Source organism: Bactrocera oleae, chromosome 2 (genome assembly GCF_042242935.1).
Source record: "Bactrocera oleae isolate idBacOlea1 chromosome 2, idBacOlea1, whole genome shotgun sequence".
In the NCBI taxonomy this organism is placed as follows: domain Eukaryota; kingdom Metazoa; phylum Arthropoda; class Insecta; order Diptera; family Tephritidae; genus Bactrocera; species Bactrocera oleae.
The window spans coordinates 74,116,250-74,138,475 of record NC_091536.1 but is presented as its reverse complement, the minus strand read 5'-3'; the positions used below and the strand labels follow the sequence as shown (position 1 = coordinate 74,138,475).

The 22,226-nt window shown below is 34.3% G+C and overlaps 1 protein-coding gene and 1 long non-coding RNA gene across 5 annotated transcripts in view; both read right to left on the bottom strand.

Moving 5' to 3' along the window:
• Positions 1-22,226, bottom strand: part of wake (wide awake) — an 80,464-nt gene that overhangs the window by 20,175 nt on the left and 38,063 nt on the right. Inside the window, exons 1-2 of one of the 4 annotated variants that reach the window (XM_070105656.1) lie at positions 14,561-15,344; positions 5,740-6,039 (exon numbers count right to left, since the gene is read on the bottom strand). The exons of 1 other annotated variant lie outside the window; for it this stretch is intronic. In XM_070105656.1, coding sequence (XP_069961757.1) covers positions 5,740-5,747 — 8 coding nt within the window. In that variant the 5' untranslated portion in view covers positions 5,748-6,039; positions 14,561-15,344. Of the gene's footprint in view, positions 1-5,739; positions 6,430-6,550; positions 6,692-14,560; positions 15,345-22,226 lie in introns of those variants that run through there. 2 more of the 4 variants (XM_070105655.1, XM_070105657.1) reach the window with 2 other exon arrangements.
• Positions 6,834-21,340, bottom strand: LOC138855758 (uncharacterized). The gene is made up of 2 exons (XR_011394835.1): positions 21,186-21,340; positions 6,834-6,935 (listed from the first exon to the last, which is right to left on the bottom strand). It is a non-coding gene; the product is annotated as an uncharacterized lncRNA (long non-coding RNA).

Genomic DNA, 22,226 nt, shown 5'->3' with positions numbered 1-22,226 from the left:
AAGGGATACTTGTCGTGTTCGAGGCCGATCTAAAATCTCTGCCGCGCTGTGGGTGTGGCACCCGGCCGCAATGTGACTCCACATTGAACTGAATTTGTCAGTTCTTCACGCGTTTTGGTTTAAACCACAGCCACCAAAAATCTTTCCAAAAGGCTAAGCCCTGTGAGCAGATTGGACTAAAATCCAAGGGGTTTCTGCTTCCCGTGGTACTAGATTAAAGTCTCCAGTCAGACCTTGAAGCCGTAGCTACTTTCAGTTGGGCACCCATTAAACTCAATTACTGGTGACATTTATCGCTTGAACTTTAAATGTCTTTTCATTAATAGGAATCGCATTCAAAGTCTATAGTATCAGTTTAAGCTGAGTATTACAGCACTATTTCTGACAGTTTAGTACATATGGATTTTAGTCGCCTCTTACGACTAGCATACTTAATCGCGGCCAAATTCTACCGCATGCCCGCTGAGGGATAGTATACCTGACAATTAGCTAACTGCTGTAGGCAAAGTCATAGATACAAAATTTACTAGCACATCCTTTCATAGAGATGTTATATTATATATTTTCGTGTATCGCCGAATAAGAGACTATTGTCCGTTCAGTAGATTGTATGACGTACGAAGAAACACACACACTCGCCCACACATACCATATATGGCTTATTGCCTCAACAATATTGTTTAGCATTTACTAGCACTGAAGCTCTTGTTGTTATTGCATATAAACCTTTGGTTTTTAAGCTAGTTGTTAAAAGTTCAGTAGAGAATATGCAAATGACTCTGTCAAATTTGCATATAAAACATACGGGCGTTGGTCGGGACAGCAGGGAATTGAGCATAGACGACCTTTGACAGCAGCAGCCCGATAGCATAGAGAAAGATACTCATTCTACTGTTCACTGACTTACGACTGCCATGCTAGAACACACACACACACACACACTACTACCATTGTACATAAATATACGCAGAAAACCAGTAGAGATAAGTGACTATGCAGATTTGTCTTGCGTGAGCGGAGAGTGAGAGTGTTTGTCGAGAATTACTTGTAAATAACCGAAAATGCATGGATTTGCTTGTGGTTCACAATTTACATAGGATTTGTGCGAACTATAACTGCATGTTTCTAGTCCAAGTATTCGCACAAATTTATGTACTTGTTTACACACACACAGACAATTCCACACTAGGACACATATATGCATATTTATTTGCATGTATGATTTGAGTCAAGGACGTTCACGATGACTTCGGGAATAGCAATAACAATAGCAAAAAAAACTTGAATACTTGCAGAAGTTGTGATTTGCATTCTCATTTGTATGTGTGTACATATAGTATGTATGTATGTATATTGGCGTGCTTGTAGTTTTCTCAAAATTTTCCTTTATTGAGGATAAGCTAATAAAACTACGTTGAATAGGTGGGAGTTAATTTGTGTTTATTTGAAAGTAGTTAAGTAAATACACAAAGCTGAACACATAATGAATTGTAGAAAATACAATTTTTTTTCAAAACTGCCGCCATTTTGTTAATTTTTTTTAACAGAAGGTCATTGTACGAACAATATCTTCTTATAGAGAATTTTTTTTAAGATTCGTATACGGAAAAGCCCGAAATCACTACAGCAGTGGAGGTCATTTTTTTATTTTATTCTTAAAAAATTTTACTGGGCTTACTTAAAATATGGGTTTTTTTAATCCCAAAAATTACCTCATTTAGGCCGCCACATTAGGTTTGCCTATTAAAACAGCTACAAAATCATATAATCATTTGCGTTAGTACTCTATGCACTCCATATTTTAGTCTAATTAATAAATTTGTAAAAAAATTCGCGTAATTAACTTAGCAACATCATATAATGATCCGAGTTGGTTTTAGATTATTTGATAGAGATGAAGTGAAGTTCCAACTGGTCTTTTATAAGGCAGAGTGTTGGGGTGATTGCCAGAAAGTCATTGTGCTAATATGAATATAGTGCTGTGATTTGCAACGAATTGATGTGGGATATACCGTCGTGATTATGTGATTTTGTGTGGTGATGTCGATGTGATTTGATGTGAAATACTTCTGTCTGGTCTTTACATATTCAGAAAGACCGTTGTTGCATAAATGCAATTCATGTAATTTGATACGGTATAGTCATTTTATGTTTGATATGGGATATTTAAAGTTTCAAGCTTCTGTCTGTTGCTCCTTATCAATAAGAAAGGTAAATAGGACTTCATTGATTAATAGAAAATCGTGTGAATTGTTCGTATTGAAGTGATCTGATGTGGTGCTTGGTGGTGAATTGAAGAGATATTCTGCTTTTCTGTCTTGTATCGTAAGCAGACCGTTGACTGGTTGACGTAAACCATGTGAATTGACGTAATGTAGTAATTTGATGTTGCGATGTGATTTGATGTGGTGATCTCATACGTGCATGTGATGTGATCTCTCGCAATTTAAATGTCGACGCATCTCGCTGCAGCCCATAGTTAATATAAAATGGTTCAGAGGGATACTAGAAATCCTGTCACTTTTTTAAGTTGATGTAATTTAATGTAAAGAAATGATGTGAGTCAATGGTTTGATGTGATACTTATATTATCGTCCCTGGCTATTTATAAAAAATTGAGTCTGAGTGTTGGAGTGGAATTATTCTACTAATGGATTGAAAGAGTCGCGAGATTAACCAAGCGATTTAAAAATTTATATGCTCCGAATTGATTTGTATACTGAGTAGAGTCAAGTTCTAAAATATTAGAAACGAGTTATAGAGATAATGGAGTAATGAATTTCTTGGGTATACCTTGTAACTATTCATTTTATTATATTGTATATGTAGGTATTTACATATATACGGCATACATACCATATATCCCAACTTCCCATTTGCATCTCTTATAGTGTCAATCTGTCTTTTTTTCCTTAATTGGAACGGTCAAATGTTGAACTGTTTGATTGAATACTGTTTGCAAATATAAAACTGGTGTGACAATGGTTGAAATGACAGGTGAGAATTGTGTCTGTCTAGACCATTTCCATAATATATGCACACATATTTACTTACTTTAGTTGTAACCTGCAGTGAATTGTTCTAGTTCTGAGCTGACTTAACTCCAGTTCTTCACGTTCAATTTCTTTTGATATAATTAGTCAGAGAATTTAATGTGACAACGTTCTGGAAAATTTCAACTGTCTGCCTGAGCATCCCTTTCACTACTTTTTATCAAACTTATACAGTAATTTTTTTTCTATAGTCAACTAGTTTTTTATATTTACAATCGATTTATGTTCTTTGAAAAAACTACCACAATTTTTGAGTAAGAATTGTTACAACTAGTGCTGTCGGCGATACATATAAAAAAGTGTTGTGAACTATAAACTTAACCAGTGTGGCTCCGAGCTATTTTTATGTATATATGGTATGTATTTGTATGTATATGTATAGACATACGTGTGTACGGGGTGTGCTCAAAAAGTAAGTAGTCGTTCGCAATTTCATGTGGCACGTTCAATTCAATATTTCCTCAAAATGGAGCTAAATGTTCCAAAGAAAAAACTATGGTTCCGTTCTAACAAATTATTTATATATATATATATATATATATATATAAATATAAACAGAAGTTTTCCCTGAAGATTCAAAATTTGCATATAAAAAGTCTGTAGGGCTCGGAGGTGGAAGCTATGAAGAAAATAATGTTGTAGTATGGCCTATTAATTATCAGATAAGTTGTAACGTATGCTTATTGTGTAACTTTTACAGTTTTTTTCTGATGAAATAAAAAAGTTTACTTCCATCCAATTAAGCTCAAAAAGGTCATAACTGTCGGTGAGTTTGGTGTATAACATCGAAACCATAGCTCAATCATCTTAATGGAAACGTCCAAAGGAGCCACAAACGGATTTAGCTCTCTCCGATTTTTCCTATCACCAAAACCGAAAAGTTTTATGGAAGGCATTTCTACGAGATTAAAACAGCATAAAAAATATTAAGGTGTTGTAGTGCTCAGGAGATTGTACGCAGTGATGGAATCAATGTTTTATACTTGAGGGGTATTACCTTGAATGGGAAAGCAGTAACATCGACGAATACGAAAAGTAAAAAGCTCCTGACGAGTTGAAAACGCCTCATATTTAGCTATGCATATGTGTCGATGGGTGTAATTTCATGCTTCGTTGTTATTTACAGATTATTCATATGTAAATTTACTTTTTGTATAGAAAACCAACAAAAAAAGGGAAGTACTAAATTAAAAATGAAAGCAAAAAAATGCAAATTTCATAGCTTTAACATGACAAATGCAGTGACACAACACAAATCTACAAAACTTGATTCAATCAAAATAAAAAATGGGAGAAAACACTCAACGTGTTAAAAATTGCGAAACAAAAACAATAACAAACAAATGGGTGTCTAAATAACAGCACATGTTACATAAAAGGCAAAAAACGGAAATGTTAGTGAGTATGAACACACAAACGTATACACAAAAAAAAAGGCAACAACAAAAATAAAAAAGGAATTATGGCAAAAAACTGCAAAGAAGCTTGCACGCTAAGACCATTAAGTTTTAACAAAAGGTAGAAAGAACAGTTAACGAGCCAAGAATTGCGCTGTAGAAAATACAAAATAAAATACATAATAAAATCTGTTAAAAAAATAAAACTGACTTGAGTTGTAAAAGGTGTTGCAAAAACAGATTTTATTCGACAAACTTTTTGTTTAATTCTTAATTTTTATTGCAAAATTGGGCCACCCGCTAGCGGCAACAAGCGCAGCTGAACTGACGAAATTTCAACGTTCAAGCGGCACGCGATTTTCACGTTCCTACAGAACGCTTGTCTTAGTTTTTGCAATCAAACTACTTCAACAATGATTGCTTTTAATCAGGGTTGCGATTTTTATGATTCAAAAATTTTGGATTAAAAATTAGATTTTAAATTTTGTATTAAAATTTTGGGGTTAGAAATTAAATTTTCAATTTCACTTTTGAAGTCTTGGATCACAAACATCTCTGATTATAAATTTAATTTTTAATTAAAAATTTTTAAAAATTAAATCTTTGAACTAAAAATGGAAAAAATATTTTTTAATTTAAAAATTGGATTCAAAAATAAATAAATAATTTTTCAAATTAACTAAAAGCTGGAATGAAAAGGTATAAAAGGAAGGATTTACATACAAGCATTTCTAACTGAAGGGCTATAATTAAAAGTAATTAAATGAAAATAAGACAAACTATATTGATATTTTATTAAAAATAAGCCTTTCTTCACAAAATATAGCTAAAATAGTAGAAGACAAAGTTCGCAAACGGGATTACAAAATAAATAAAAAATGTGTTTTAAATGTTAATTAAATAATTTTTTAAAGCAAATTTTGGTTACCTGATTTTAACAAATATTTAAGGTAAAAAAGTAAAATACGTATAAATATTTAAAGAATAAAATCAACAATCTAAGCGAAACTACACTATATCCATGTTCGCCTAAAAATCGTAGAAATTGAAATAAAACCAAAAGGAGGAAAATAATAAATAGACAATGACATTAGAAACTACAGAAAATAAAAAACTAACATTAAAACTATAATAGTAAAATATAAAAAAATATTATTAAAAAAAAATTAAATAAAAAATATAGGACTAAAAAAAAAGTAAAACAATAAGAGCATAAAAATACAATAATAATCAAAAAATAATAAATACCTAATAAGTGCAAATAGTTGAAAACGTCGCGGCTTGCTTACCTGTTCATGCTTTTGTTTCTATTTTCTTCAAAATTAATTTTCTTTTATTAACTCAAAGCTGTTTTGCGCACTGCTGGTTTTCTGTTTGCTGTTTTTTTTAGCTGTCTTTTTTATACGCTCCTCTTTAGTTACTTCGCTTTTTTCTCACTTCTGCTTTTGGCTTTCGCAATTCACTGCCACATGCGGCACGTGAATGTGCAACACAAATTGCAACTTAATAAACTTCGTTGCCGTTAAATGTCAGATATGGCAGTACAACAACAACAATAATAAAGAATTGCTTTCACATTGCCATGTTAGCTGTTGTTTGGAAAGAAGGGGAAATGAGAAAATACACACGCACATCATTAAACTGAGCTATGTTGCAGCTAATTGTGTTGACGATACTTAATGCTGCTTGCCACATTGTTGTTGACTGTTACACTTTTGTTTTCCTGCCTTTATCCATTTCTACTTGTTGTCATTATTGCTGCTATTGTAATTGCAGGGCCACAAGCAAAGGTATTTTGCACAAACTCAGTTGGAAGTTTTTATGGTCGACGGGCCTGTGGTGTTGCCTGAGTGGTTTGTGGCATTTTTGAATTTTCTGTTACAGAATTTGCAGTAATGTGTAACATTGGTTGACAGGTGTCCTATAGAGTTGGTCAGTTATGCAAGAAGAGTCTCGGAAGCGATGTAGTGTCAAAAGAACTCAAAGAGAGGAAGAGAAAGTAATCTATTTTTTAAGCTAAGAAGAGTGAGTACTGATTCTGGAGGCTTTACTTTAAGTTTTCGAACATTACTTTCGGTGGATTATTAATTTAATACTTACTAATGACAGCATAGGTGACACCACTAATGTCAGAATATACTTACAGTTAGCTGGTTAGCTTTTTAGCCAGTATGGTATTTTAGTCAATGAGGGAACAAGACTGGCTTGGCTTAGTGACTGATTATTTACCAGCTGTACCGTAATTTTGCCTTACTAAAAACCCTTTATAAAATGGCAAATTGAATTTTTTTCTTTGAAAAGTTTTTGTAAATTTTATGCAAATTAATGCAGGAATATATCATTAATGGACCAGACTGAATCTCTAAACAATCTGATCTGTACCGACTCTCCAAAAACCGTTATAATACACAAATTTATTTATTTTCCAAAAGCTTCTCTATTTAGGGGTAGACATCTATAAATTTGTAAATTTATGCCAGTAGTGCTGAAACAAGATATTAGTGGACCAGATTGTTGACTGTTAGCTATATTTTTGTATCTACATTTTGTTTACTTAAAAACCGTAATATCAGAAAAATTTGTGTTTTTTCTCGAAAAGATCAGCTTGAATTTCTGAATAGTTACTAAGTACCGTTATTTTGATTCACTAAAAATCGTTATAATATACAAAATTATATTTTTCTTCCAAAATTGTTTCTAATTGGCGGGAAACAGCTGTAAATGTTTAGTCAGTTATTGCTGAAACAAGGTATTAGTGGACCAGCATAGCTTACTGACTGATAACTATGTATTTGTATGTACATTGTTTTTACTAAAAACCGTTAAAATACAAAGAAAACATTATTTTTTCCCAAAAGTGGCCCTATTTATCGGTAAGCAACTGTAAATATTACGCCTAGAAAGCCAAAACACTTGTCAGCTACAGCGGGAAGACGACGACATCGTCGACAATAAAAAGCAACACAACGGGAAACGGAAAAATTATTACGGGAAAATGTTTAACACATACAAATATATGTACCCATATATAATAAGTATATATGGTATGTGTAGTAGTTGCATATTTGCTGTATGTATTGTCTAGCGTGTTGTTGGAGCGTTGCGCTGAAAAACAATGAAAAGCGAATAATACTCGACGCTGACAATTCACTTTCACTGCCAACAATCGTTCGAAATGTGAGTATGTGTGTGTGAAATGCACAAAGGTGTATGTGAATGCGTCAAATATGCAATTCATTACAGCATTTTACACATTGCTAACAAATTTGTTGCACATACACATACACACTTTTATTTGTTACTGTATAGGGAGTAATGTAAAATAATTAAAACGAATTAACTGCTGTTTCTCGTCGCACAATTAATTTTATTGCATTCAATTGTTTTTAGTCATACGAGTGACGCTTTTGTTGTATAATACGATCAGTGATCCCAACTTGGGAATCTTTACCGATTTTTGTTTTTGCTATTGTTTTCTATTTTTGAGTCAAGGCTTGCGATAATTGTATGCACGTTTCACTGATTTAGCACGTCGCCATTAAGTAAGTTCCTACAATTACTTAACTTGATACTTCCCTTAGCGAGTGCATTAAAGTTTATTAAGTGTATGTATATACAAATACGTTTTAAGTGTGTGTTTGGCGTCTTCCTCTGTAGAGAGTCACATACATACATAACTTATAAATTATTTTGCAAAATGTATAATAATAACAAAAGTGGTTGTTATTAAATAATTTGATAATAAACAACGTTTCAAAGAGGGTATTATCGTTTTTACTCAAACAATTTTTGATTATTTAATAAAATTTTGAAGAATGCTGCTCTAGCAACAGAACTAAGCCGTTCTGACACAATCTATAAACTATGTGAAGGATAAGATCTCACGTCTTATTATTGATCGTCATAGTTTGAAAGTTATAAACTATTTCAACTCTTTCGAATTCACTGAAAATCATATCATCGTTGAAATCTGAATTGGAATTACTTTTGTGCTACTTTGAGGAACAAAAGTAACATTTACAAGTCTCTCAACTTGCTCACCCTAACCTGCGGTGCCGACCAGATAACGACTAATAAGTTGACTCTTGGAGTGTACATCAGTTAAAGTCCATGAAAGGTTTATACATCTTCACGATTTGACAACGGCGATTTCGCCTAAGGCAAAAGGTTCGTCTAGGAAAAATAGTTTAGTGGAAAAAAGTATCCCCGCCTAATCCGCTGTGGTGTCGAAGCATTTAGGTTAGCACCATTCAGCATAAATCATAATTTTGGACCGGACTGGTCCGTTTAAACTGCGTGCACAAACCGACAACAAGCATTCTGTGACGGTTCTGAAATCATCGAAAGCAAATCATCACATAGAAACATCAGTTTAGCATTAGAGAAATAGCAGAGGATCTCAACATCTCTTTTGGATCGAGTCATGCTTGTATAGGCTCAGGAGCCTATATTATTTTTTATTATTATTATAAGTACCTGAAATGTATGTATTTAAATACCTGAAATGTATATTTTCATGTTTCAAATTTGCAGATGGTATAACTTTAAACACGTTTTTCTCGAAACTTACTTTTTTGAATCGGACAACAATGGTACTCGGAGACTAACGCACGTATGCACTTAAATACTCAACTAATATAATATTTATAAAATTTAACTATATTATTTTAGATTAAGATCGCATTTCATATTTTGTGTCAGACAGCACGAGTTCCTAGAATCAACATTGTCAGTCGAGAACCGTTTGAAAAAGCTGATTCAGAAGATTGGCGCAGTGGCCACTATTTTATATCGAAATGCGAATAAAACTTTTTTTATTTTAGACTGACTTATGTCTTTAAAAAGAATTGCTTAGATGTAGGACGCAGAGCACCGGCTAAAAAGGTATTCAATTCGGTACCAGCCAGTGTCAGCAGTGAAATAACTAGAACTCCATAGTCCTATTATTGTCAAATAGCATTGACTGGAACAGAAGTGCTAACCATGAAATCCTTGCTTAGTATATAACTCCCGGTGCGTTATTGATTAAATTTGTGGTTGAAAATGTCTAGAGCTCTCTACTTCATGCTAATACACATAATATATTGGGGGTATAAACAGAAGATTTCTATTATTAATTGTTAAAGAGAAGAATTCTATGAAAGATTTATAATGGAACGCAAGTGAGAAATTATCAAATTTCAATAAAATAATGAGAAGTCTAAACTATGTATACAAATATATTCGCTTGAAAATAAATTACAAAACCTACCCGAATATCTTAAATTAAATTTTTTTCGCTAATGAGGTTTTGGTATTCAAAACCAATACTGTTGCGATTATGGTTATCTATTCTATTTCCAAGAAAGCTAGCTCTACATAGCCGCAACGAAACATATGGTAAATAATAGGTTATATGCAAACATGTGACGAGCAGATGTTTCTTGTGACATTTTTGAAATTTCCACTAAGTGTTTACTAATAAGTTTGAAATGCAACTTGGTTTCAAATTCTAGTTTGGCAGTCTTTTTAGCTACTTTAGTTTTCTCGTATAACGTAAGTTCCCTAGCAGACTTTTCTCAAAATTCATTTTCATGTTGCTACCATCTGTCGCTTTAACATTTGTCTTCGACGGTGACTTTTGTGACATACTGTAGAAATAAATTTGCTGGCGTGAATGAGTTTCGCTTCACTTACCACCAATTACTGTCTTAAGAAAGCGAACTAAAAAACTATAATGTAATTTTAACTTCTTCGATAACAGTGAATTTCTACGTTCATATTATTTGAATGCTTTCAAAGCCATTTACATATAAACAAACAGTTAAAAATAACGCTTATCAATCATTTGAAATTTTTTATTATCTACTGACAGCTTAAATGTATGATAAATATGAACGAGCAGTTGTAAGTTTGTAAGTCTTTTACAACAGATTGTACCTATACCTATTTATATCAACGTGAGTATAGATAGATATATATAAATATGTAACTATCTCTAAACGCATATACATTGTGACCAGCAAGTTTCCGGAAATTGTCATTTAAACTAAACGCGCTGAATATTTTGTAGCACTTTTCTACGTTGGTAGCACTGTTCTTAATTACTATGCCAAAAATAAGCGCGATCTGTCCACCACTTTGCAGTTGTTGAAATCAGTCGACTTCAGTAGTGTTTTGTGATTTTTACAATGGAAAAAAATATTGAACAAAGAATTTGCATCAAATTTTGTGTTTCGAAACAAATTTCGTGTGTGGAATCGTTGCGAATGTTATAAAAGGCTATTCTAAAATAATCTATTCTATCTAAAACCCAAGTCGACGACTGGTGCAAAGCATTTAAGGATGGTCGAGAAACCGTCGAAGACATACCTCGTTTCGGTCGTCCTTCGACGTCTACCACTGACAATAACATCAAAAAAGTGAAGGAAATCGTGCTCGAAAATCATCATGCGAGTGTTAGAGATATAGCACGTAAGCTTAACATCGGCCGTGAAGCAGCTCGTTTGATTTTGACCGATAATTTGGGCATGAGACGCGCCAATGCTTGGATGATTCCAAAAGAGCTGAATTTTTTTTCAAAAAGATTATAGTTGTTAACGATTTTATGACCAGAAACTCGTTCAATACCATCAATCAACCACCGTATTAACCGGCCCCGTGCGACTTTTTTTTGTTTCCAAAACTGAAGTTACCACTCCGTGGAACCCGTTTCGACTCGATTGCGGCCGTAAAAGAAAATTCGGAGAGGGTACTGAAGACGATCCCGAAAAGTGGGTACATGGCATGTTTCGATGATTGGAAAAAGAGGTGGCATATGTGTATCGCTTCAGAAGGAGCATATTTTGAAGGCGACAAAATAAATATTGATGAAGATTAAAAATGTTTCGATTTATTTACAATTTCCGGAAACTTTCTGGTCACAAGGTATACATATTTATATTAAAGGTGTTAGCATAAATGAAGAGGAAAATTATACTTAGTTGTTGTTATTTTTGTACTGGTAATATTGTATATTTACCACCGGTTTGGTTTTTGTTGTTACTGGCAATCATAAAGCAATTGCAAGACTTGCAAAGTATGTAACTGAATGACATTAAAGCGATCAGTGATCGGAATAGATGCATGGTAGTGAGTGTATGTATACATATGTATGTACATACAAGTATATGTAGCATCTACTCGTATGTAGTCGTTCGTTAAGTTTGCTTAACCGGTTATTATAATGATCGTGATCGCAGCTGATACAAGCCATTGTTTGTGCTTTTTCTTAATTTCAATTATTTATACTTTTTACTATAGTGGTGTATATTACTTATAATCCAGTATATTTAGGTATTATATGTAGTGAATCGTGATTTAAGGTTTTTGTGAAGGCATGGCATCACGAATTAGGTTATGAAGCGCAATAAAACTTTATAAATACATAAGTGGCATGATCATTTTGATTGAGCTATTTTTGGAGTATTGTCAATAAATGATAATAATTAGAATGTTCTCATTGTTGTTATACAACAGGCACAGGCGCTTAGTAACTACTTTTATATTAAAATTATTACTGATATTAAGGTGGGCGACGTGAAATATCACGTCTTTAACGAAACGAAGATCACTAGTACTAACATATTCGGCTTGCAACTGGTTCTGTTTCTTCTTATGGGTGAGCATTGATCGAAACTCTAGCGAAAAAATATGCAATTTTAAAAATTTTTGGAATCGAAAAGCAAGTATTTGAGATTAAGCCGTTGTTATTGTAGAAGCTTACTGATTGATAGAACTGTAAAAGTTTTGCATGAATTGTTGTGCACTGTAAACAAGGACTGTCCCTACGGAAACTTATCAGAATATGTTCTAACTATTTAATAATAATAATTAATTTTTTAAGAGGCATGTTATTTAATAAATAAATATAAATAATATACATTTACAGAAACTAATGTACTTTAATAATAGACGATTCATTTTGAAAAATTGTGGATTTTATTGATCCCGTTGCCGATCTCCAGAAACACCCATAAAAAGCTGTCTTGAGGTGAGAAAGATTATTCTACTTAAAATCATCTAAAATTCAAAAACCCAAAAATTGTATTATAACTATGTACAAGTACAGGTAATGATTGGAGAACTAGTCAAACTTTTAATTTAAAAAAAAGGCAGTTTCAAAAAAGTAGATTTTTTTTTACAAAAAAAAATTTACATTTCAAAGTGCCTTAAAAAATCGAAGTTACTATCAAATATATTATTGCTTCGATGATTTCCTGTCAAATATATCTAAGAAGGACGTGAAATTTTAAGTCGACCGGTTCAACCATTTCGAAGACATTTTCCTCGCCGAAACTGGAAACAGTGTTTCAAGAAAAACGCGTTTAAGTTCTGGGAGCCGATTACACAAAGTTAAAAAATCCTAACAAAAACTGACTCATATCTCCAAAACTATTTGTCAAATCGACTTTTTGGAGAATATTTAAAATATCTGTACATTCGATATACAAAACAAAATATCGATTGTTTTTCAAATCACGAGGTGATACAACCCCTTAAAGCAGAGGAAAATATAAGTTATAAATAAGAAAGTTTTTAAACTTTCATTTCTGGAGCAGTTTTGCAATTAGAATACTAATTACGACTTTAAAATTATACAAGATACTAAGCATATTTAATTTATGGAGGGAAAGAGAAAAATAATTGTTGAGAGCGATCGCTTGCGATTGGGATAGATTTTCCAATCATGGACTGCTCGAATGGCACCAAATGTAAATCTTGAGAAGATCCCGATTAAATTGGAGTAAGATAATAGAAATCTTCGGAGAAATGTAAGAATACCGCCAATATGTGAAGTTTTTAAGTGGTTTTTCTCACACGAAGATCATAAATTCAGATAACCTTTGTGGTGTTGGAGAAGGAATGTTTACGGAATGAAGGAAGTTTTATGAATTTAATTCAATTCTTTTCGTTCAAAGTACTCAAGGTTGCAAGACGGATCTCAATACTTAATGGAAGCTCTGGAAAACCTAGAAAATCGTTCCAGTCTTCACAAGAAATTAATGATTCAATCAATTTTTATAAAGTTTGTTAGAGTTGATAACCAAATTGTTATGAAAACTGACTAATTATACGATTATTTCAGTTCTTTAGATTTGTGGTTTTTGCAGTCTTATCGAAAGGGTGCCTTAAGTATTTCATAAAGTTAAACTTACATTTATTATGTACATATGTATGTATACATATATTCATATGTTTATATACATGTATACATACATACATATATGTATCTATGCAAATAAGTGAGCATGAGCAATTCAAAATTTCGCTCGAAGCATGTGGTTTTTCATTTACACACAGGCATATGCCAAAACGCACTCTGGAACAAACTAAAGAAATCATGATTTTGAAAATATCCAAAATGCCTACTTTGCAGATTAAAGCAATTTTATTTAAAACGTAAAATTTTTTTGTCACAAATGCACAAAAAATTTTTGCATGCAACTTGTTTCCATTTAAATTGGGTTGCCACCGGCAGCGAGTGTTGGCTTGCTTAGCTCGTTTGACTGCCACAATCCGCCACCAGGTTTTAGCACCATAAACTTGTTATTATTTATTGTTGTTACTGCGCAAAGCAACAGTGTCCTATGCATACATATATATACAACATACAATACATACATACATATGTACATATATCTTTATGCATGTATGTGTGGTTGTACAAGCATATCTCCGTAGCTCTCATTTTTTACAACTTCTCGTGAACACGCCGAACAGGTCTTGCGAGCGCGTCAGATGAGAACGTAGCGTGTTATTGTGGATCATGCAGGTACTTGTTGCCAACAACAACAACAACAACATACATTTTCGTTTTGTGTGCCTTGCAAAACTAGCAAGCAAAAGCGGACAAGAAAAAATAGCAGATAAAAACGCGATAACAACAACAAAAGCGAAAGCAATAACGTTAGCAGCTCGTGCTTGCCTAAAACATGAGACTGCTTCGTTTCTGATTGTGACGACACAGATACTAACACACACACACACATGCACGTTTGCTGGCCCGTAAACGACCGTTAAAACCAAACGTCTTAACTATGCTGCCATACGTGTGCATGCGCGTGTGTATATAAATAATTATACTCGTACAGCGATCGTCATCCAACCACTAAAAAGGTCAAATTTTTAGTTAGCCGTTGTCGCCGATTTCTATACTCTTTTATACACTTTTCTTTATTTTTTTTGTTTGTTTTGCATTTTGAAATTTGTACTTTATTGCTGCTTATTGCTCACTTTTGGCTTTAACTGGCTTTCACATTCTACTTTAAGGTTTCTTTTCGTAGTTTACATACTTGCGATTGTTATAACTTCGTTTTGGTCGGCTTTGTTACTGTTCTTGTGCTGATTGTTGTCGTTATTGTTGCAGTGAAAAGGCATTGAACGTGCTAGATGAATTAGCGGTCTTCACACTGGCCGATAATGCAGCCAAAAACAAATAGTAAATAAACCAAAACGCCTAAAAATTATGCGCACGCACATACACGTATCTTTGTATGTATGTACATACGTATGTGATTACATGCACGCACTTGTTTTGGCAAAACACTTCCGCTTTATTCTACACGCTTAAGAATTTCTCGCTAAATACCAGACGATTGACACCCGCGCACACACACTGTAGATTACGATCGAAACGTACTTGTGTAAACACACACATAGATATGTAAGCAGTTGCAAGCGTTTTGTATAACCGCTGATGCACGCATTTAAACGACAAACTATTATATGTTAGCACTTAGTTTATTTTTTTTAATTATCACTATTTCCAAAATTCTTTTTGATGTTTTACTCCACCAGCAATCACCGCTTGAGACGTCTACAGAGACTGCTTGTCAAACGAACACGTTTCACACAACTGAAACCGAAAACGACTACCAACTAACTGGCTTTGGATTTTCTTATGGCAATCAAGCGACGGCCCAGTCAAGCGGACACTCTCTCCGCCGGTCGCTTCGCAGTCAGCGCTAGTCAACGGCATTGCCAGTGGCAGTCATGTTCCAGTTAACTTCATTGCGCGACGCTGTCGTCAACAGCGGCGTCAATGTGTAATCGATGTGTTTGTTGTAGCAACTCCGCTGCTCACTCGCTGTTTTTTGTTGCTATTGCTTGTGGATCGTGTGCACTCTAACTAACATATTTTTTCGCGTACTCTCCGATTGGACGTTGTAGCTCTTGCTCCACAAGTGCATGCGCTACGATCGTTGTGGTTTTTATATACAAACATTCTTTTCTATGTGTGGGTTGGTTGTAAACGAGGTGCTCATGAGAGTATATCCCAATAGCTGAAGCGTCTGACTTAATTCGAATAAAATAATGCAGTTGATTAGTGTAGGGTTTCATATTTAGATCATCTTTGGCCGAAGTATTGTGTACTCCATATAAAGAAATAGCGATTTAAGGAGTAATATCACCTTGTGAATTTCAAAAAATCGATTTTTTTGATTATGCATATACAAGTAGAATGTGCGTATGAGTATTTGAGTATACGAGTATATTCCGAAAAACTAATTTGATGCGGTAAATAATAAAGTAGTTTCGGCGATATGAGCAATTGAATTTTTTACCTTAGTGTTGTCGACTTCCAAAATTTTAAACCCGTTTTTATCGAAATCTTTTTTCAGAGTCGATGATATTCTTAAACACTCTTAAAGTTTAAAAATTTTCACAACAATTGATTTTTTTTTGGAAAGTCGCCATTTCGTCAAAAATTTAAATTTTCCTTATCCTTCGAACGTTACTTGGATAGATATATTGCAATAATATTTTTTTTTGACTTTTGAATTTGAGATATTTTTAAACAGAAAAATCTTTATCATCGCCAGACACCTTTTTACGCAGAAATCGGCTAAGGAGGTTGTGAATCCAAAATGTTTCAAAACGAATCGCCGATTATTAAAATACATTGAATAAAAAGTATATTATTTTTATTTATTTATTAGATACAAAAAATACACAAAAAAATGTTTTTTTTCTGACCCGCAAGTGGATATAAATAACCCTCGTCTGACTCGTTCTTATCATAAGCATTGCAGCAGCTTGGCATCACGGTTTGAAATATTGCAATGCCATCGAAAGAAATACCAAGCCTTGTTAAAAAAAATATCGAAAATTTGCGTGAATTGAGGATATCGCTCCCATTTAACTATCTGAGAATTAAAAAAATTTATCTCAATTGAAAGAAGGAAAAAAAAACATCTTTACATTACTATTAATTGGTTAGTTAAGTTGCATTTCTGCGATGAAAAGACCATTATCCTTTCAAGGAGGCTGAAAAGTAATTGTATATGTTTTCATTTGCTTTGGAGAAGCAGCTCTGTCAGGTATGGTTTAATAACCATTTATGTCAAGTAGTCGAAGAAAATTCCGTGCAGTGAGAAGTAAAGCAATTTGTCTTCGCTCTAGAACTAACTGAATTGTGACATTTTCCCGCAGCCCAATTTTTTTTAATACTTTCAGAGTAAACAGCTGACAAGGCCTAAACTAGTGTGGTAGATTTATTTTGGAATAAATTATAACGCCTTATACCTTTGTTACCTCTGCGTTATTAGATCAGCTGACTACTTATTTGCTAAAGATAGTATGTAGTTGATTTAAATGTTATTGATAAAGCATTGTTATTCGATAATTTTAGTGTTCTGCGACCCTTAATAGCGGATATATTTTAAAGATTAAACATTTTTTGACTTCTTGCGAGATATACTCTAAGAATATAGACATCTATCGCTAAGCGATGACCAATATTAAAAATAACTTTTTAATTTAAACGTTTACCAGAAAAACAACACACGATAAAGGCCACTAGGATTTTTGCAACCTTTTTTGTATACCCTGTACTATACCCTGCCTCGAAGTTTTTAACTGCGTGACGGGCTGAGTTGATATTGACATGTCCGATTGTCCGTCTGTCCGTCTGTCTGTCTGTGTGTCCGTCTGTATATAGGCAAAGTAGTTCCTCAATTTTTCTGATAATGATCTGAAATTTTGCCCACATCGTTTTCCCACAAAGAAGCGGCTCATTTGTTGAAACCGCCGATATGTGACACTATAACATATAGCTGCTATACAAACTGATCGATAAAAATTAACATAAAGATCTTTTTATACCATTTTATGCTTTATTAAATATATTTCCGAAGGTTATTATAGCTTCCGTTCAGTCGAAGTTAACGTTTTTTCTTGTATTGATATTCCATTAAGTAAATAGCTCAAATTTTTCATTTATATGCTCATAAGTTCTGTTGGAATCTCTTATCAACAAAAAGTAGAAATAAATTACATGAAAGTAGGCAAATTCCAAGAATTCTCCACTAGAAATGCATTTAAATTTAAATTGCAATCAAAGTAGAAGCAAAGTGCAATAAAATTCCATGACAAGAATTTCAATAATAAATATCACAATATATATGTGTATGTGAATCTGAGTGTCATCACCGCCGACACACTTTCGTATACTTACAAATAACATACAGAAATATGACTTAAAACGCTTATTAAAGTTCTCACTTTCTGTTGTTGTTGTGGGCGATTTAAAAATCAAGCGCCCCTGAAGAAGTGTGCATAAAAATTCGCATTAATCGCAGACGACTGGGCGCGACATCAACTTGACGCTGTTGCATTATAATCAATCGTTCACACACACATGTACGTTCATACAAACGTACGTGTGCGTATTGTAAAGTTTGTCCTTCTCGCCCAATGTTGCAGAAATTTTCAATCAAGGCAATATTGGAATCCCAAAAGCGTGCAAATGCACGAGTTCAAGCAGCGTCCGGGGCGACTGAGGAGAAGAGAGCGAAATGCAAGTAAAACATAACGAGTAAAGAACAGCGCAAACAAATCCAATCAGCAGTTAGTCGTCACAAATGTCAACAGATCTGTTTGGTAGGGGTTTCGAGAGGAGGAGAGGAGGCTGCGCGCGTCAAATAAATAATACTAGTAAACCGTTACTATTGAGCTTCGTCACCGTATCGGCTTAAGGCATGACTGCTGATGGGTGTTCGCACTGCGGCTGATGTTGCTGTTATTGTTATTACTATTGTTGTTGTTGTTCGTATGAAACTACATAGTTTGAGTAATCGTTTCATTGAACTAAAGTCTACAAAGAAACTTCTCGTATTTGAGATAAAAGTTTTCGCACTCGCTCATGGCGCAGAGCAATTTCACGTTCATTCACTGGTAATTTCAGACCTGCGGCGGATTGTAAAAATGTATGGACAACAATGATTGCCCGCAACCGCAAAAGGTAGCATTAACAAATGTGGGCATTTGTATTATCTGGCATAGACCTCGTTGGCAGTTGAAATGAATTGGATGCATCAACCACAGATTGAGGCTGTTGTGCGGGCCTATCAAACGCATTCTCTTTTCACACCCACCGCGTGATGTGTGTAGGTTTTATGATAAGCTCAGTGAGAAGTTCGAGTTTTTGTGTGCGGGGGTCTGGAGCAAAGTTGTAAGCAATGATATATGGATCATTAAGTTCTTGAAATAATACTGAGAGTATGTTGGGTTAAGGAGGGTTAGGTGTTTTATTTTTATATTTATACTATGGATATCCTTTGGAAGCGCTTTCAAGTGAAATAAGAGGAGAGAGAGTGGCAAAGACTTACTGAAGACTCAACCGATAACAATTTTCAACAGACTAATGGGCAAGCTAGAGATACCAACAGCTGTAACTGAAATAAATAAGTCATACGACTGAGTCTAAATCTTGAAAAAGCGGCACAAAGGAATGAATGAGGATGTTCTATGTTGCAAGCACCTCATAATCCTCTATGTGGTAATAGCGTTAAAATGCAGAGGCTTTCTGCTTCAACCTTGTCGAGAATCTAATAAAGATTAGAATGGTTTCTAAGTTTTATTAAAATGTTTTCGAAGTACTCGATAAGCTCGACTCATAGTTCGTCTTAAATCTATTATCAACAGTGCAAAAATAAGTTTTGCTTTTGTTAATACAGGATCGATTTTTTTGTTTAAAACTAATTTTAAGGTCTTAAAAAAGTTTTCAATTGGTGGAATAGTGGTAAAAGATATTCAATGACCAATTCGTTTTGGGTCGAACTTTTCGCCAAACCTTCCATTTAGAAAAAATTGATGAAAAGCAAAAAAAAAAAAAAAGTAGTACTACACTAGCAAACGTTTTGTGGATTAAGATCCCGTTTTTTATTTTAATTTAAGTAGCACGAGTTCTTAGAATCACAATCGTCCGGAGAGCATATCTTGAAATGAGTATTCCGAAGATAAGCACAGTAGACGCTATTTTTATACCTCGAACAGGGTATACTAAGGTTGCCATGAAGTATGTAACACCCAGAAGGAAGCGTCGGAGACCCTATAAAATATATACATATATGATCAGCCTGATGAGCTTAATCGATTTAGTCATGTCCGTCTGTCTGTATATACGCGAACAAGTCCCGCAGTTTTTGAGATATCGATCTGAAATTTTGCATGCGCCCTTTTTTCCTAAAGAATCTGCTCATTTGTTGGAACCGCCGATATGGGATCACTGAAGGATTGGAAACAAGAGCTTGCATGGAAAATATTCCCATTTAAAGAGATATTTTCACGAAATTTGCAGTGGGTTGTTGCCTAAGGCAATGATGCAATCTCCGAAGAAATTAATCAGATTGAATCACTATAGCAAATAGCTGCTATACAAACTTAGCGGTCGGAATCGAGGTTTTGTAAGGAACCATTTGTATTTGTGAATTGTATTATAGCTTCGATGCAACCGAAGCTAATGGGATTTCTTGTTTTTTTTCTTAACAAAATAACATTACCAACTTTTTTATTGACATGTTAAAAAACTCGGAAAGGGAAAATTTTTATTTCTTTTTGATTACGCTCAGAATATATTGCCAAAGCTATGGGGGCTCTAGAATGGCTTAGCCCTAAAAGCAAATCGTTCTACTGGAAAATTTGTTATTTGTTTCTAAATCCGGTATTTATTGACCGATTTAGTTTCTTTTCGCAGTTTAGTAACTTTGTGTAATGCCCGACTTTCACTAAGAAACGGTGTTTATGCCTTTGAAAATATTAACATTACCTGTGTTTTTCATTATTTTGAGGAAAAAATTGGTCAATTTCAATTTTTATTTGGTTGTTTTGAGAATAGGGACTCACTGAAACAAAAATAGTTTGCTTTGAATTTTCGGGACGTTTGATAGGTCAATAATACTTTATACTTGAATTCTTCAAAAATATTCTCCAGTTTTGAAGAATACTTCTTTATTCAAGAAAAATTTGTATAGCTCGAATCAGATACCCAGGAAGAAATAAGTCAATAAACTATTTCAATATTGAGGAATGTTCAATAGTTTGTTAATAATTTACGATTTGGCCATGTCTTGTTTGTATACACTCGAACTAGTCTCTCAGTTTTTGAGATATCAATCTGAAATATTGCACGCTTTCTATTCTCCTCGAGAATCTGCTCATTTTTCGAAACCGCCAATATCGGTACGTTACAACATACAGCAGCCATACAAACTGACCGTCCATTCCTTGTATGGAAATTTTTTTTATTTGACACGATATCTTCACGAAATCGGACGACTATAACACCATCAAAATCGAGTTCTTGTGTGGCAAAGATTTTGTTTTTCGAGAATGGTATTGTGCCTTCGGTGCAACAGAAGTTGGGATTTTTTCTTGTTTGAAATCACTTTTAATCGGAAGGTCTTTGTTGTGGTGGTAGTGGTAGAAAACATACCTTTGAAGAATGTGGCAGAGTTCAAAATGCTTGGTGGGATGATAATGCGGGTCCGTTCGGGTTATGTAGAATCGTCTGGCGTAAAAACAACAGAGCTGTATTCTTCGTTGACCAATTCTTGCGTATTTTTTTAGATTCATATTGCTTTATAGATTTTATTTCTGGTAATATGTATCATTTTCGTTGTGACGATTTTTATTGGAATTCTGTAGGAATACAACAGATCAGTAAACTGACGATTCCGATATGCCGTATGTGTGGTCATTTTTATTAAGCCTACAAACTGCTACTAGCAGTATTAGTACATTCGAAGCATCAACATATGAATTTCGAAGAGTAAATGACTTATCAAACCGCCCTCGTACCATTTGTGGCACGTTCAAGCGCTCATATGTTTGTTGGCCAGTTAACGGACGAGCTGACAAATGACAAATTGCAAAGCTTTTAGCCACAATCTAATAAATACATAGCTACAAAACAAAAAACAACAACACACACATTTTGTATGGGAAAGTAAGTTGCTGCTCTAGTGATTTTTGTTGCTGTTTGTTGATGTTGTGCTACCTGCGGTTTTGCGCTGCGCATATTTCATTTGGCGTATTGCAAAACTTTTCACTCAACTGCTACTATACTCGCCAGCAAAACAACAACAAATGAATTATTATCGCCACTTTAAACAATCAGCAGAGTTGCTGCTGACTAAAAAGAGGCGCCGGTCGGCAGGCGGCACGCGGCAAGTGCAATGTGCCCACAATTTATGCAAATTAACCAAAACAACGCCGCAGTTCGACAAAGCTAGCTGCTCACACTGGCCCCCACCCAACCAACCTCAACGCCAAACTCAAACCAGCGGCCTTGTGAACGGTGACGCGCTCATCGCTACGAATCACTTTCATTTAACTTTCTGCTTTCTTCTTACTTTCAGTTTTCGGCTTCACTTCTGTGCTCCTTCGCCGCATCTTCATACCAGATCGCTCCCGTTTGGGCGCGTTGCGACATGGAGTGGCGTGAAGTTACATGGCGCGGCACCAATCCAACAGT